Below are 13899 nucleotides of genomic sequence, written 5' to 3' on the forward strand. Positions count from 1 at the left end.
CAGAGCATCACACCCTCTCTCTCTCTCCTCCCCCCCCAGGCAGAGCATCGCACCCTCTCTCTCTCTCCTCCCCCCCAGGCAGAGAATCGCACCCTCTCTCTCTCATCCCCCCCCAGGCAGAGCATCGCACCCCCTCTCTCCCTCCCCCAGAGCATCGCACCCTCTCCCCCTCCCCCAGACAGAGCATCGCACCCTCTCCCCCTCCCCCAGACAGAGCATCGCACCCCCCCTCTCTCCTCCCCCCAGGCAGAGCATCACACCCTCTCTCTCCTCCCCCCCAGGCAGAGAATTGCACCCCCCCTCTCTCCTCCCCCCAGACAGAGCATCGCACCCTCTCTCTCTCCTCCCCCCAGGCAGAGCATCGCACCCTCTCTCCCCCCCCCCGGCAGAGCATCGCACCCTCTCTCCCCCCCCCCCAGGCAGAGCATCACACCCTCTCTCTCCTCCCCCCAGGCAGAGCATCGCACCCTCTCTCTCCCCCCACAGATAGAGCATTGCACCTGCTGCTGCAGACTATTGCAGCCAGAGACGTTGAGCTACAATCCCTTTTTCTTCCCCCTGAGGCTCAATGTGAGAAGCTCCATCAGATGCGGCCTCTCCTGTTACATCACACCCCGGGATAGAAACAGCAGAGACAGGGAAGAGGGGAACGTCCTGCTGCACGTGACTGCCGGGAACTACAGGCTCCTCCCACACAACAGGCCCCTCCCACACAACAGGCCGGTCACATGGGCGTGACGTCACAGAGGTCCCTCTACCACTGGGATCTAGACTCTACCTCAGCACAAGAGGCGGCCCCCGCTGCCTGCCCCGGGAAACCCCGCACATCCCCTCCGCTACATCCCAGCAGAAGAAGCGGCCTCATTGCTGCAGCTGTGAGTGTCCCCGGCTCCTCTGTGCAGGGGCAGCGCGGGCTGTAGAGACGGGGACTCCTCTGTGACCTGTGGGGGGAGCGCGGCCATCACTGAGGGGTCCCGGAGTGTGTGTGACCTGTGGGGGGTCATCACTGAGGGGTCCCGGAGTGTGTGTGACCTGTGGGGGGCCATCACTGAGGGGTCCCGGGGTGTGTGTGACCTGTGGGGGGCCATCACTGAGGGGTCCTGGAGTGTGTGTGACCTGTGGGGGGCCATCACTGAGGGGTCCCGGAGTGTGTGTGACCTGTGGGGGGTCATCACTGAGGGGTCCCGGAGTGTGTGTGACCTGTGGGGGGCCATCACTGAGGGGTCCCGGAGTGTGTGTGACCTGTGGGGGGAGCGCGGCCATCACTGAGGGGTCCTGGAGTGTGTGTGACCTGTGGGGGGTCATCACTGAGGGGTCCCGGAGTGTGTGTGACCTGTGGGGGGTCATCACTGAGGGGTCCCGGAGTGTGTGTGACCTGTGGGGGGTCATCACTGAGGGGTCCCGGAGTGTGTGTGACCTGTGGGGGGTCATCACTGAGGGATCCCGGAGTGTGTGTGACCTGTGGGGGGCCATCACTGAGGGGTCCTGGAGTGTGTGTGACCTGTGGGGGGTCATCACTGAGGGGTCCCGGAGTGTGTGTGACCTGTGGGGGGACATCACTGAGGGGGCTCGGAGTGTGTGTGACCTGTGGGGGGTCATCACTGAGGGGTCCCGGAGTGTGTGTGACCTGTGGGGGGTCATCACTGAGGGGTCCCGGAGTGTGTGTGACCTGTGGGGGGCCATCACTGAGGGGTCCCGGAGTGTGTGTGACCTGTGGGGGGAGCGCGGCCATCACTGAGGGGTCCTGGAGTGTGTGTGACCTGTGGGGGGTCATCACTGAGGGGTCCCGGAGTGTGTGTGACCTGTGGGGGGTCATCACTGAGGGGTCCCGGAGTGTGTGTGACCTGTGGGGGGTCATCACTGAGGGGTCCCGGAGTGTGTGTGACCTGTGGGGGGTCATCACTGAGGGGTCCCGGAGTGTGTGTGACCTGTGGGGGGTCATCACTGAGGGGTCCCGGAGTGTGTGTGACCTGTGGGGGGAGCGCGGCCATCACTGAGGGGTCTCGGAGTTTGTGTGACCTGTGGGGGGCCATCACTGAGGGGTCCCGGAGTGTGTGTGACCTGTGGGGGGTCATCACTGAGGGGTCCCGGAGTGTGTGTGACCTGTGGGGGGAGCGCGGCCATCACTGAGGGGTCCCGGAGTGTGTGTGACCTGTGGGGGGGGCCATCACTGAGGGGTCCCGGAGTGTGTGTGACCTGTGGGGGGAGCGCGGCCATCACTGAGGGGTCCCGGAGTGTGTGTGACCTGTGGGGGGAGCGCGGCCATCACTGAGGGGTCCCGGAGTGTGTGTGACCTGTGGGGGGAGCGCGGCCATCACTGAGGGGTCCCGGAGTGTGTGTGACCTGTGGGGGGCCATCACTGAGGGGTCCCGGAGTGTGTGTGACCTGTGGGGGGCCATCACTGAGGGGTCCCGGAGTGTGTGTGACCTGTGGGGGGCCATCACTGAGGGGTCCCGGAGTGTGTGTGACCTGTGGGGGGTCATCACTGAGGGGTCCCGGAGTGTGTGTGACCTGTGGGGGGACATCACTGAGGGGTCCTGGAGTGTGTGTGTGACCTGTGGGGGGTCATCACTGAGGGGTCCCGGAGTGTGTGTGACCTGTGGGGGGCCATCACTGAGGGGTCCCGGAGTGTGTGTGACCTGTGGGGGGTCATCAATGAGGGGTCCCGGAGTGTGTGTGACCTATGGGGGGTCATCAATGAGGGGTCCCGGAGTGTGTGTGACCTGTGGGGGGTCATCAATGAGGGCTCCCGGAGTGTGTGTGACCTGTGGGGGGTCATCAATGAGGGCTCCCGGAGTGTGTGTGACCTGTGGGGGGTCATCAATGAGGGCTCCCGGAGTGTGTGTGACCTGTGGGGGGTCATCAATGAGGGGTCCCGGAGTGTGTGTGACCTGTGGGGGGTCATCAATGAGGGGTCCCGGAGTGTGTGTGACCTGTGGGGGGTCATCACTGAGGGGTCCCGGGGTGTGTGTGACCTGTGGGGGGTCATCACTGAGGGGTCCCGGAGTGTGTGTGACCTGTGGGGGGTCATCACTGAGGGGTCCCGGAGTGTGTGTGACCTGTGGGGGGTCATCACTGAGGGGTCCCGGAGTGTGTGTGACCTTCTCTGAGTCTGCGTCTGTTTTCCTCGTATTCGGAAGCTTTTGTGCAGGAATCAGACCCCGGGGATTTCATAACAAAACATTATTTCCTCATTGTCACCAGTTTCATGGTATTCAGCATCTTCTCCTCACTACGATACTCTCCACTATAAAGACCCACTATGGAGGGTGCAACGACAGACCCCGCACTACACATGAGGGAGAGAGCGACAGACCCCGCACTACACATGAGGGAGAGAGCGACAGACCCCGCACTACACATGGGGGAGAGAGAGCGACAGACCCCGCACTACACATGAGGGAGAGAGCGACAGACCCCGCACTACACATGGGGGAGAGAGAGCGACAGACCCTGCACTACACATGGGGGAGAGAGCGACAGACCCCGCACTACACATGAGGGAGATAGAGCGACAGACCCCGCACTACACATGGGGGAGAGAGAGTGTGACAGACCCCGCACTACACATGAGGGAGAGAGAGCGACAGACCCCGCACTACACATGGGGGGGGGGGGGAGAGCGACAGACCGCGCACTACACATGGGGGGGGGGGGGGAGAGCGACAGACCGCGCACTACACATGGGGGGGGGGGGAGAGCGACAGACCGCGCACTACACATGGGGGGGGGGGGGAGAGCGACAGACCGCGCACTACACATGGGGGGGGGGGAGAGCGACAGACCGCGCACTACACATGGGGGGGGGGGGGGAGAGCGACAGACCGCGCACTACACATGGGGGGGGGGGGAGAGCGACAGACCGCGCACTACACATGGGGGGGGGGGAGAGCGACAGACCGCGCACTACACATGGGGGGGAGGGGGGGAGAGCGACAGACCCCGCACTACACATGGGGGGGGGGGGGGGAGAGCGACAGACCCCGCACTACACATGGGGGAGAGAGAGCGACAGACCCCGCACTACACATGGGGGAGAGAGAGCGACAGACCCCGCACTACACATGGGGGAGAGAGAGCGACAGACCCCGCACTACACATGGGGGAGAGAGAGCGACAGACCCCGCACTACACATGGGGGAGAGAGAGCGACAGACCCCGCACTACACATGGGGGAGAGAGAGCGACAGACCCCGCACTACACATGAGGGAGAGAGAGAGCGACAGACCCCGCACTACACATGAGGGAGAGAGAGAGCGACAGACCCCGCACTACACATGAGGGAGAGAGGGAGCGACAGACCCCGCACTACACATGGAGGAGAGAGAGCGACAGACCCCGCACTACACATGGAGGAGAGAGAGCGACAGACCCCGCACTACACATGGGGGAGAGAGCGACAGACCCCGCACTACACATGGGGGAGAGAGAGCGACAGACCCCGCACTACACATGGGGGAGTGAGAGCGACAGACCCCGCACTACACATGAGGGAGAGAGAGCGACAGACCCCGCACTACACATGAGGGAGAGAGAGCGACAGACCCCGCACTACACATGGGGGAGTGAGAGCGACAGACCCCGCACTACACATGAGGGAGAGAGAGAGAGCGACAGACCCCGCACTACACATGAGGGAGCGACAGACCCCGCACTACACATGGGGGAGAGAGAGCGACAGACCCCGCACAGTGAATAGACCAATCCTGACAGACGGGTACAGAGGAGAGCGGACCCTGCCCTCGGGGGCTCACAGTCTACAGGGTAATGGGGAGGAGACAGTAGGGCGGGGATACAAATATATAACACTGACAGACGATAACAGAGGGGAGCGGACCCTGCCCTTCTTGAGGATAAGGGCTCATTCACACGACCGCTTGTCCTGGTCAGTTCCTGTTTTTTTGTGGACCCATGGACAGGACCATCTTTTCAATGTCTTTTGTGTAGGATCGGATGGCACATGGAAGAACTTCCATGTGCATTCGATCCTACAAAAAAACACATCGGATGCCATATGTCCGTTCTGTTATTATGGAACATGTCCTATTCTGTTCTGTAATAACGGACCGTGACTCAATACAAGTCAATGGGCCCGCCAAATCCCCGAAGCCGCATGGAAGCGCTTCCGTGTGACCTCTCTCGGGTGCCGCTGCAGTCTGTGTCCGGCTCCCTGCCAGCCCCGCGGCGGCTCGCACTGCAGTGTGTCAGTGTCTGCCTGCCCTGCAGTATCAGCAGCTTCTCACACTGCAGTGCGTGCAGCCGCGGGGATGACGAGCGCTGCTGTCAGAAGGTTAGATGAGATCATTACCTGCGGTGACGATCTCCTGCTCTTCCGACGTCAGCGCTTGTCACTGCCGTCTATGCCCGCTGCGCTCTCACGTCACGTCTTGCGGGCGGCCCGATACTGTCACTAGTGGTGACGTCACAGGCTCCCGCGATTCTTCGCTGTGAACGCAGCGGGCATAGAAGTCAGTGACAGCGTGACGTCAGGAGAGCAGGAGATCGTCACAGCAGGTAATGATCTCATCTAACCTCCTGATAGCAGCGCTCGTCATCCCCTGCAGTGACCTGGGCTGACCTATTGATGTTAGCTCAGGTCACTGCATTGCTCTCCCAGCCAATGGGGAATGTTCAGTTCTTCATTGACTGGGACATTGACTATGGTATGGATCGTCGTGGGACCCCCTTATTGGATTACGTCGGACCCGGATTTGATTGTTCTTGTCAATAAATTGGTGAAAGAGGGAATGTTTTGGGGAGTGTTTTTTTCAAATAATACTTTTTTTGTTGTCTATTTTTTTTTTATTACTGACTGTGTTCGGGATATCAGGTATCTGATAGACGCGTGACATCACTAACACCAGGGCTTGATGTCAGGTGACAATACACATCTGGCATCAACCCCATATATTACCTTGTTTGCCACCGCACCAGGGCAACGGGTTGAGTTGGGGCGAAGCACCAGGATTGGCACATCTAATGGATGCACCACTTCTTGGGCGGCTGCAGCCTGCTATTTTTAGGCTGGGGAGTGTCTAATAACAGTGGACCTCCCTAGTCTGAGAATACCAGACCACAGCTGTCTGCTTTACCTTGGCTGATGATCCAATTTGGGGGGGACCCCGTGTTTTTTGTTTGAAATTATTTATTTAATGTAAAATAACAGCGTGGGGTGCCCACTGTTTTGGATTATCAGCCAAGGTGAAGCTGTCAGCTGTGGTTTGCAGCAGGGCTGTGGAGTCGGTAAGCCAAACTTTCGACTCCGACTCCTCAATTTCTCTTACTCCGACTCCTACATATATTGCTTATAGTTAAGTGAAAAATGTATTGCAGTACATGAATATGTGTATGTGAACATCAGACATTTAATAATTTTTATGATACAATAATCAAGATATTTGGATAGAACATAAAATATATTTATTGGAATACAACTTTAGAACACAAAACACTAATACCTTGTAAATATGTAATACATTATAATATACAGTAAATTACATATATATCTTGTGTGTGTATTTATCGTGTGTGTGTGTATATATATAATATATATATTACATATTTACAATTAGTTTTTTGTGTTCTAAAGTTGTATTCTAATAAATATATTTTATGTTCTATCCAAATATCCTGATTATTGTATCATAAAAATTATTAAATGTCTGATGTTCACATTGTACTACAATACATTTTTCACTTACATATAAGCATTATACTAACTGTTAATATTTAGTAAAATATTCAGCACATTCTGCATTGCACTCCTGTCCCCACCCAATGTATTATATATTTTAAGAGTCGGAGTCGGTGCATTTTATACCGACTCCGACTCCACCAAAATGAGCTCCGACTCCACAGCCCTGGTTTGCAGGCTGCAGCCGTCTGCTTTACCCTAGCTGACTACAAAAGATAGGGGGGACCCCCACGTGTTTGGGTTTTTTTTTTTTTTTAATTATTTTTTTTGCTAAATACAAGGCTAAAGGCCCGTCACACACAGAGATAAATCTTTGGCAGATCTGTGGTTGCAGTGAGATCATGGACATATTGTTCCATTTGTACACTGCCACAAACCTGGCACTGATTGTCCACAATTTCACTGCAACCACAGATCTGCCGCAGATTTATCTCTGTGTGACAGGGCCTTAAGCACCCTTTAGTGCCACATGAAAGTCACTAAAGGGTGCCAGCTTAGAATATGCAAGGGGGTGGGACATTATATATGTCTCTCATCTATCGATTCGTCTATCCATTATCTATATCCATTCATTCATTCATCCCTCTATCTCTCTGTCTCTATCTCTATCTATCCATCTCTATATCTACTCATCTATTTATCTTCCTTGCTACTTCCGTTTTTTGCGGTCTGCAAAAAAAAAAACAAAACGGAAGGCACACGGACCGTATACGGAACGGATGCCACACAGACGCATCCGTGAAAAAAAGGACCGTTTTTGCGGACCACAAAAAACGGATCGGTCGTGTGAATGTAGCCTAAGAATTAAGTAACCAAAAATACTTAATTCAGCCATTTCATAGACTCAGGTATATACCGTATTTTTCGGATTATAAGACACACTTTTCCTCCCAAAAATATAGGAGGAAAATGAGGGGTGCGTCTTAAAATCCGAATATAGCTTACCGGGGAGCTGTCTGTGCAGCTCTTCGTGCGGGGGCGGCCGGGTGCGTGTCGCTGCATGTGGGAGCGGCCGGGTGCGTGTCGCTGCGTGCGGGGGCGGCCAGGTGCGTGTCGCTGCGTGCGGGGGCGGCCAGGTGCGTGTCGCTGCCTGCGGGGGCGGTTAAGTGCGTGCCTCTGCGTGCGGGGGCGGCCGGGTGCGTGCCTCTGCGTGCGGACGGCCGGGTGCGTGCCTCTGCGTGCGGGCGGCCGGGTGCGTGCCTCTGCGTGCGGGCGGCTGGGTGCGTGCCTCTGCGTGCGGGCGGCCGGGTGCGTGCCTCTGCGTGCGGACGGCCGGGTGCGTTTCCCTGCGTGCGGGCGGCCTCTCTGTGCGGGTGGGCGGCCTGCTGGCTAACATTCTGGGTGGGTGGCTGTGCGGCTGTGCGGACTGCGGTGGCTGGCTGTGCGGTGAGTGTCCCAGTATGTCTGTAGTCCCGGTTTCAAATGATGGCGCTGAGAATCAGTGCGTGCCCAGATGGAGCTTTTGGATGACAGCTCCATCTGCGCAAGCGCCGCTTCGGGAGTCAGTGCGTGCGCAGATGGAGCTCTTGGATGAGAGCTCCATCTGCGCACGCACCGCTCCGGGGGCCATTATTTGAACCGCAACTGCAGACAGGCTGCGACACTCACCGCACAGTCAGCCACCGCAGTCCACACAGCGACCAGCCCTCCCGCCCAGAGTGGCAGTCCCGGCCTGCTCCACCACTGACCCGCCACTGCTGCTGTCACCACTGACCCGCCGCTGTCACCACTAACCTGACGCCGCTGCTAGCACAGCCTCTGCCACCTGTGGTCCCGCTCCACCACTGCTGCCACCCCCCTCTGGTAAGACAAGACCGGAGTATAAGACGGACCCCATTTTTATTTTTTTTTTACCTTTTTTTATCTCTAAATATGCGGTGCGTCTTATAATCAGTTGCGTCTTATAAAACGAAAAATAAGGCAGTTTAGTTGATGTAGCCTAACACATATTTATGAATGCTTTTGTTTCTTACTAACACACACACACACACATATATATATATATATATATATATATATAATCAGTACAGACCAAAAGTTTGGACACACCTTATCATCTCTAGAACAACTTTTAAGAGGAGACTTTGTGCAGCAGCCTTCATGGTAAAATAGCTGCTAGGAAACCACTGCTAAGGACAGATAACAAGCAGAAGAGACTTGTTTGGGCTAAAGAATACAAGGAATGGACATTAGACAAGTGGAAATCTGTGCTTTGGTCTGATGAGTCCAAATTTGAGATCTTTGGATCAAACCACCGTGTCTTTGTAGAAAAGTTGAACGGATGGACTCTACATGCCTGGTTCCCACCGTGAAGCATGGAGGAGGAGGTGTGATGGTGTGGGGGGGCTTTGCTGGTGACACTGTTGGGGATTTATTAAAAATTGAAGGCATACAGAACCAGCATGGCTACCACAGCATCTTGCAGCGGCGTGCTATTCCATCCGGTTTGCGTTTGGTTGGACAATAATTTATTTTTCAACAGGACATTGACCCCAAACACACCTCCAGGCTGTGTAAGGGCTATTTGACTAAGAAGGAGAGTGATGGGGTGCTACACCAGATGACCTGGCCTCCACACTCACCAGACCTGAACCCAATCGAGATGGATTGGGGGGTGAGCTGGACCGCAGAGTGAAGGTAAAAGGGCCAACAAGTGCTAAGCATCTCTGGGAACTCCTTCAAGACTGTTGGAAAACCATTTCCGGTGACTACCTCTTGAAGCTCATGAAGAGAATGCCAAGAGTGTGCAAAGCAGTAATCAAAGCAAAAGGTGGCTACTTTGAAGAACCTAGAATATGAGACATATTTTCAGCTGTTTCACACATTTTTAAGTATTTCATTCCACATGTTTTAATTCATAGTTCTGATGCCTTCAATGTGAATCTACAATTTTTGGAATCATGAAAATAAAGAAAACACTTTTAATGAGGAATTGTGTCCAAACTTTTGGTCTGTACAGTATATGTGTGTGTATATGTGTGTATGTATGTATATATATATATATATATATATATATATATATATATATATATATATATATATATATATATATATATATATATATAAAATTATATTCCTTAATATTCCCCGTCGTCCCACCTTAGAGACGGAGAGAACAGTGCGGTGTAATCCACATCATCCTCCGGTGTCCTCCAATGTATTCAATGAGAGAAAAATTTATGGTAAATGCAGAAATACAATTTTTACACCTAAAACGCAGGGGACTCGGGTACAAGAGATTTTTTATCTTTCATTGTCGCCAATGTCCAACATGGCTTAATTCTACGTATTGATTTGTAAAGTTGATTGTTACAGTGTATATTTGTCTCCCCCACCCTCATTACCCTGTAGACTGTAAACCCAGGAGGGTGTTGAGGTGAGACTACAACAGATCTCTTGAGGTCTGACAGCAGTGTTCAGATTATAATATCGTGTGTGCACACGAGAAAGAATAAAATAACGGACTATGAGTCAGTTATGAACCTTCTCCATGACGGACGCCAGAGATTCTGCCTCAGTTTATTGTTCAGAAAATTTAGTAAAGGGTGTAGACAACATATAGTCCAATCAAATATCACAGGCTGGACTCAGGACGTATAGGAATTTGTCATAGTCTCTGCTGGATTGGTTATTCCAAACTTTGGGAATTCCTCTGTTTCTCATCTTCTTGGGCATTGGCCAGGATGTAGGAGCCATCTTTGTTACATATGCTAGTACCCAGCACCCCTCATTTTCCTCCTATATTTTTGGGAGGAAAAGTGTGTCTTATAATCCGAAAAATACGGTATATACCTGAGTCTATGAAATGGCTGAATTAAGTATTTTTGCCGGCCGCTCATTATTCAATCTTGTATTCCCTGCTTTCCGCGCCCACCGGCGCCTATGATTGGTTGCAGTCTGACACGCCTCCACGATGATTGACAGCTGTCTCACTGCAACCAATCACAGCTGCCGGTGGGTGGGTCTATATCATGAAGTAAAATAAATAATTAAAAAAAACGGCGTGCGGTCCCCCCCAATTTTGATACCAGCCAGGGTAAAGTCACACAGCTGAAGGCTGTTATTCTCAGGATGGGGAGCTCCACATTATGGGGAGCCCCCCCCTAAAAATATCATCCTGGAGCCGCCCAGAATAGCCGCATCCATGAGATGCGACTGTCCCGGGACTTTACCCGGCTCATCCCGAATTGCCCTGGTGCGGTGGCAATCGAGGTAATAAGGAGTTAATGGCAGCAGCCCATAGCTGTTATAAGTCCTAGGTTAATCATGGCAGATGTCTCACCAAGATACCTTCCATGATTAACCTGTTAGTTAAAGAAAATAAAAACACACATCCAAAAAATCCTTTATTTGTAATAAATGACAAAAAACAACAACCTCTTTCACCACTTTATTAAAGTCCCCAAATACCCTTCCATGTCCGACGTAATCCACCGAGGTCCCACGACGCTTTCACCTCTGCTACATCAGAATCTGACAGAGAGCGGTCACAGAGCACGACCCCTCTCTATGAGCTCCCCGCAGCGACTGAAGTGAGTCGCGCTATCAGCGATGACGTCACTCAGGTTACCCGCGGCCACAGATCTCAGTGGGAGGACTTCTGCTGTGGCCGCGGGTGACCTCAGTGACGGCACTGCTGATAGCGCCGATCACTTCTGTCACTCGGGAAAATCAGGCCATGCCACACAGCCAGAGCCGCGGGATGACAATGAAGTCGGGTGAAGTTCATCCGACTTCATTCTGATCGTGCGGCTCTGTCTGTGTCTGCTGTCAGCGGCCATATAGCAGAGCTGAATGGCAGATGACATAGAAAAAACGGATCCGTCAAAAATAAGCCAAAAAACTGCATGCGAACGCAAGTGAACGGTCCGTTTTTATGCTGGATCCGGTAGACGGATCCAGTTAAAAAACGTTCAGGTCACTAGTGGTGGCATGCATTGGAAGCCAAAAAAAAAGGATCCAGTAACATGCAGTTTGCGTTTTTTTGCCTACAGGCAAAAAACGCTCATGTGCAGCTATCCTACTAATGAGGAAAAGCTTAATCTTCTCCACCTCAGGGTCAGGATCCGTCCGCTCTGCACAGCCCGAGCACTGCCCTGCCCACAGCACTGCCCCGCCCACAGCACTGCCCCGCCCACAGCTCTGCCCCGCCCCTTTCGGTGACGTCATCCCTTCAGGAAATCTGCAGGACGAGTCCTCCCCCAGCACAGAGCGGAGAACTACAGATCCCAGCGCTCTGCAGAGACACAGACTCGTTGCTGGGCGGCACCACAAGTCCCAGCCACACTAATGTCACACTGCGCCTGCGCCCCCAGTGCTGGCCACAGAGCAAGTGCAGCGCCACCTACAGGCAGAAGCCGGGAATAAGGGTAAATACCGGATTCTCTGGAAACGTTTCTCCGAGTTGTTTCCTGTGAAATCTCCGTTATTTCATCTTCTCATCTTTTCTCCATTCAGATTCCTCCAATAAAGAATCCTCTGAAGAAAAGAGGCAAAATGGCGGCGAGGATCATTCACCTCACCCTGGAGCTCATCTCCCATCTTACTGGAGAGGTGAGAGGCTGTGACGTCACCACATGACATCATTATCTATGGGGATAACAGAGGATATGACCGGGGAGGTGAGAGGCTGTGACGTCACCACATGACATCATTATCTATGGGGATAACAGAGGATATGACCAGGGAGGTGAGAGGCTGTGACGTCATCACATTACATCATTATCTATGGGGATAACAGAGGATATGACCGGGGAGGTGAGAGGCTGTGACGTCATCACATTACATCGTTATCTATGGGAATAACAGAGGATATGACCGGGGAGGTGAGAGGCTCTGATGTCATCACATTACATCATTATCTATGGGGATAACAGGATATGACCGGGGAGGTGAGAGGCTCTGATGTCATCACATTACATCATTATCTATGGGGATAACAGAGGATATGACCGGGGAGGTGAGAGGCTCTGATGTCATCACATTACATCATTATCTATGGTAATAACAGAGGATATGACCGGGGAGGTGAGAGGCTCTGATGTCATCACATTACATCATTATCTATGGGAATAACAGAGGATATGACCGGGGAGGTGAGAGGCTGTGACGTCATCACATTACATCATTATCTATGGGGATAACAGAGGATATGACCGGGGAGGTGAAAGGCTCTGATGTCATCACATTATATTATTATCTATGGGAATAACAGAGGATATGACCGGGGAGGTGAGAGGTTCTGATGTCATCACATTACATCATTATCTATGGGGATAACAGAGGATATGACCGGGGAGGTGAGAGGCTCTGATGTCACCACATTACATCATTATATATGGGAATAACAGAGGATATGACCGGGGAGGTGAGAGGTTCTGATGTCATCACATCACATCATTATCTATGGGGATAACAGAGGATATGACCGGGGAGGTGAGAGGTTCTGATGTCATCACATTACATCATTATCTATGGGGATAACAGAGGATATGACCGGGGAGGTGAGAGGTTCTGATGTCATCACATTACATCATTATCTATGGGAATAACAGAGGATATGACCGGGGAGGTGATGGACTCTGGAAATGTCTGTAGTGATATTATTAATGTCTCCACACTCAGGATTACATAGTAGTGAAGACCTCTAGTGATCGCTGTCAGGCCCCTGTGTGTGAAGGACGGGGAGGAACCCTGAGCCCAATCCCGGGGCCTCCACCTCACTCCCGGATACATGAGGACATCAAAGACCAGAAGATCCTAAAACTCACCAACAAGATGCTGGAGCTGCTGACTGGAGAGGTGACACTGCTGGGAATGTTAGGACATTATACAGGACAGCACTGGAGGATTCTGGGTGATGACTGTATCATTGTGTTGTCAGGTTCCTATAAGGTGTCAGGACGTCACCGTCTATTTCTCCATGGAGGAGTGGGAGTATCTAGAAGGACACAAGGAGCGGTACAAGGAGGTGCTGATGGAGGAGCCCCAGCCCCGCACATCACCAGGTAATAGACAGGACTGAATACACCCGGCCTATAATTATCTGTATGTAATAATGATGTCCGTCCTGTCTGTGTCTCCTGCAGGTCTCTCCAGTACGAGGACGACCCCAGAGAGATGTCCCGCTCCTCCTCCTCCTCCACAGGATCCTCAGGTAGATGGAGATCTCCCCTATGAGGTGTAGACGGCTGTGACCTCCTTG

The 13899-nt window shown here is 52.9% G+C and overlaps 1 protein-coding gene across 1 annotated transcript in view; it reads left to right on the forward strand.

The window, feature by feature from the left end:
• Window positions 1-756: 756 nt before the first annotated feature.
• Window positions 757-13899, forward strand: part of LOC142257456 (uncharacterized) — a 68719-nt gene continuing 55576 nt past the window's right edge. The window contains exons 1-6 of the mRNA XM_075329577.1: window positions 757-875; window positions 11753-12064; window positions 12153-12248; window positions 13320-13496; window positions 13579-13702; window positions 13784-13851. Of these exons, the coding sequence (XP_075185692.1) occupies window positions 12192-12248; window positions 13320-13496; window positions 13579-13702; window positions 13784-13851 (426 nt within the window). The 5' untranslated portion in view covers window positions 757-875; window positions 11753-12064; window positions 12153-12191. The remainder of the gene's footprint in view (window positions 876-11752; window positions 12065-12152; window positions 12249-13319; window positions 13497-13578; window positions 13703-13783; window positions 13852-13899) is intronic.

Source organism: Anomaloglossus baeobatrachus, chromosome 1, assembly GCF_048569485.1.
Source record: "Anomaloglossus baeobatrachus isolate aAnoBae1 chromosome 1, aAnoBae1.hap1, whole genome shotgun sequence".
NCBI classification, from domain to species: Eukaryota; Metazoa; Chordata; class Amphibia; order Anura; family Aromobatidae; genus Anomaloglossus; species Anomaloglossus baeobatrachus.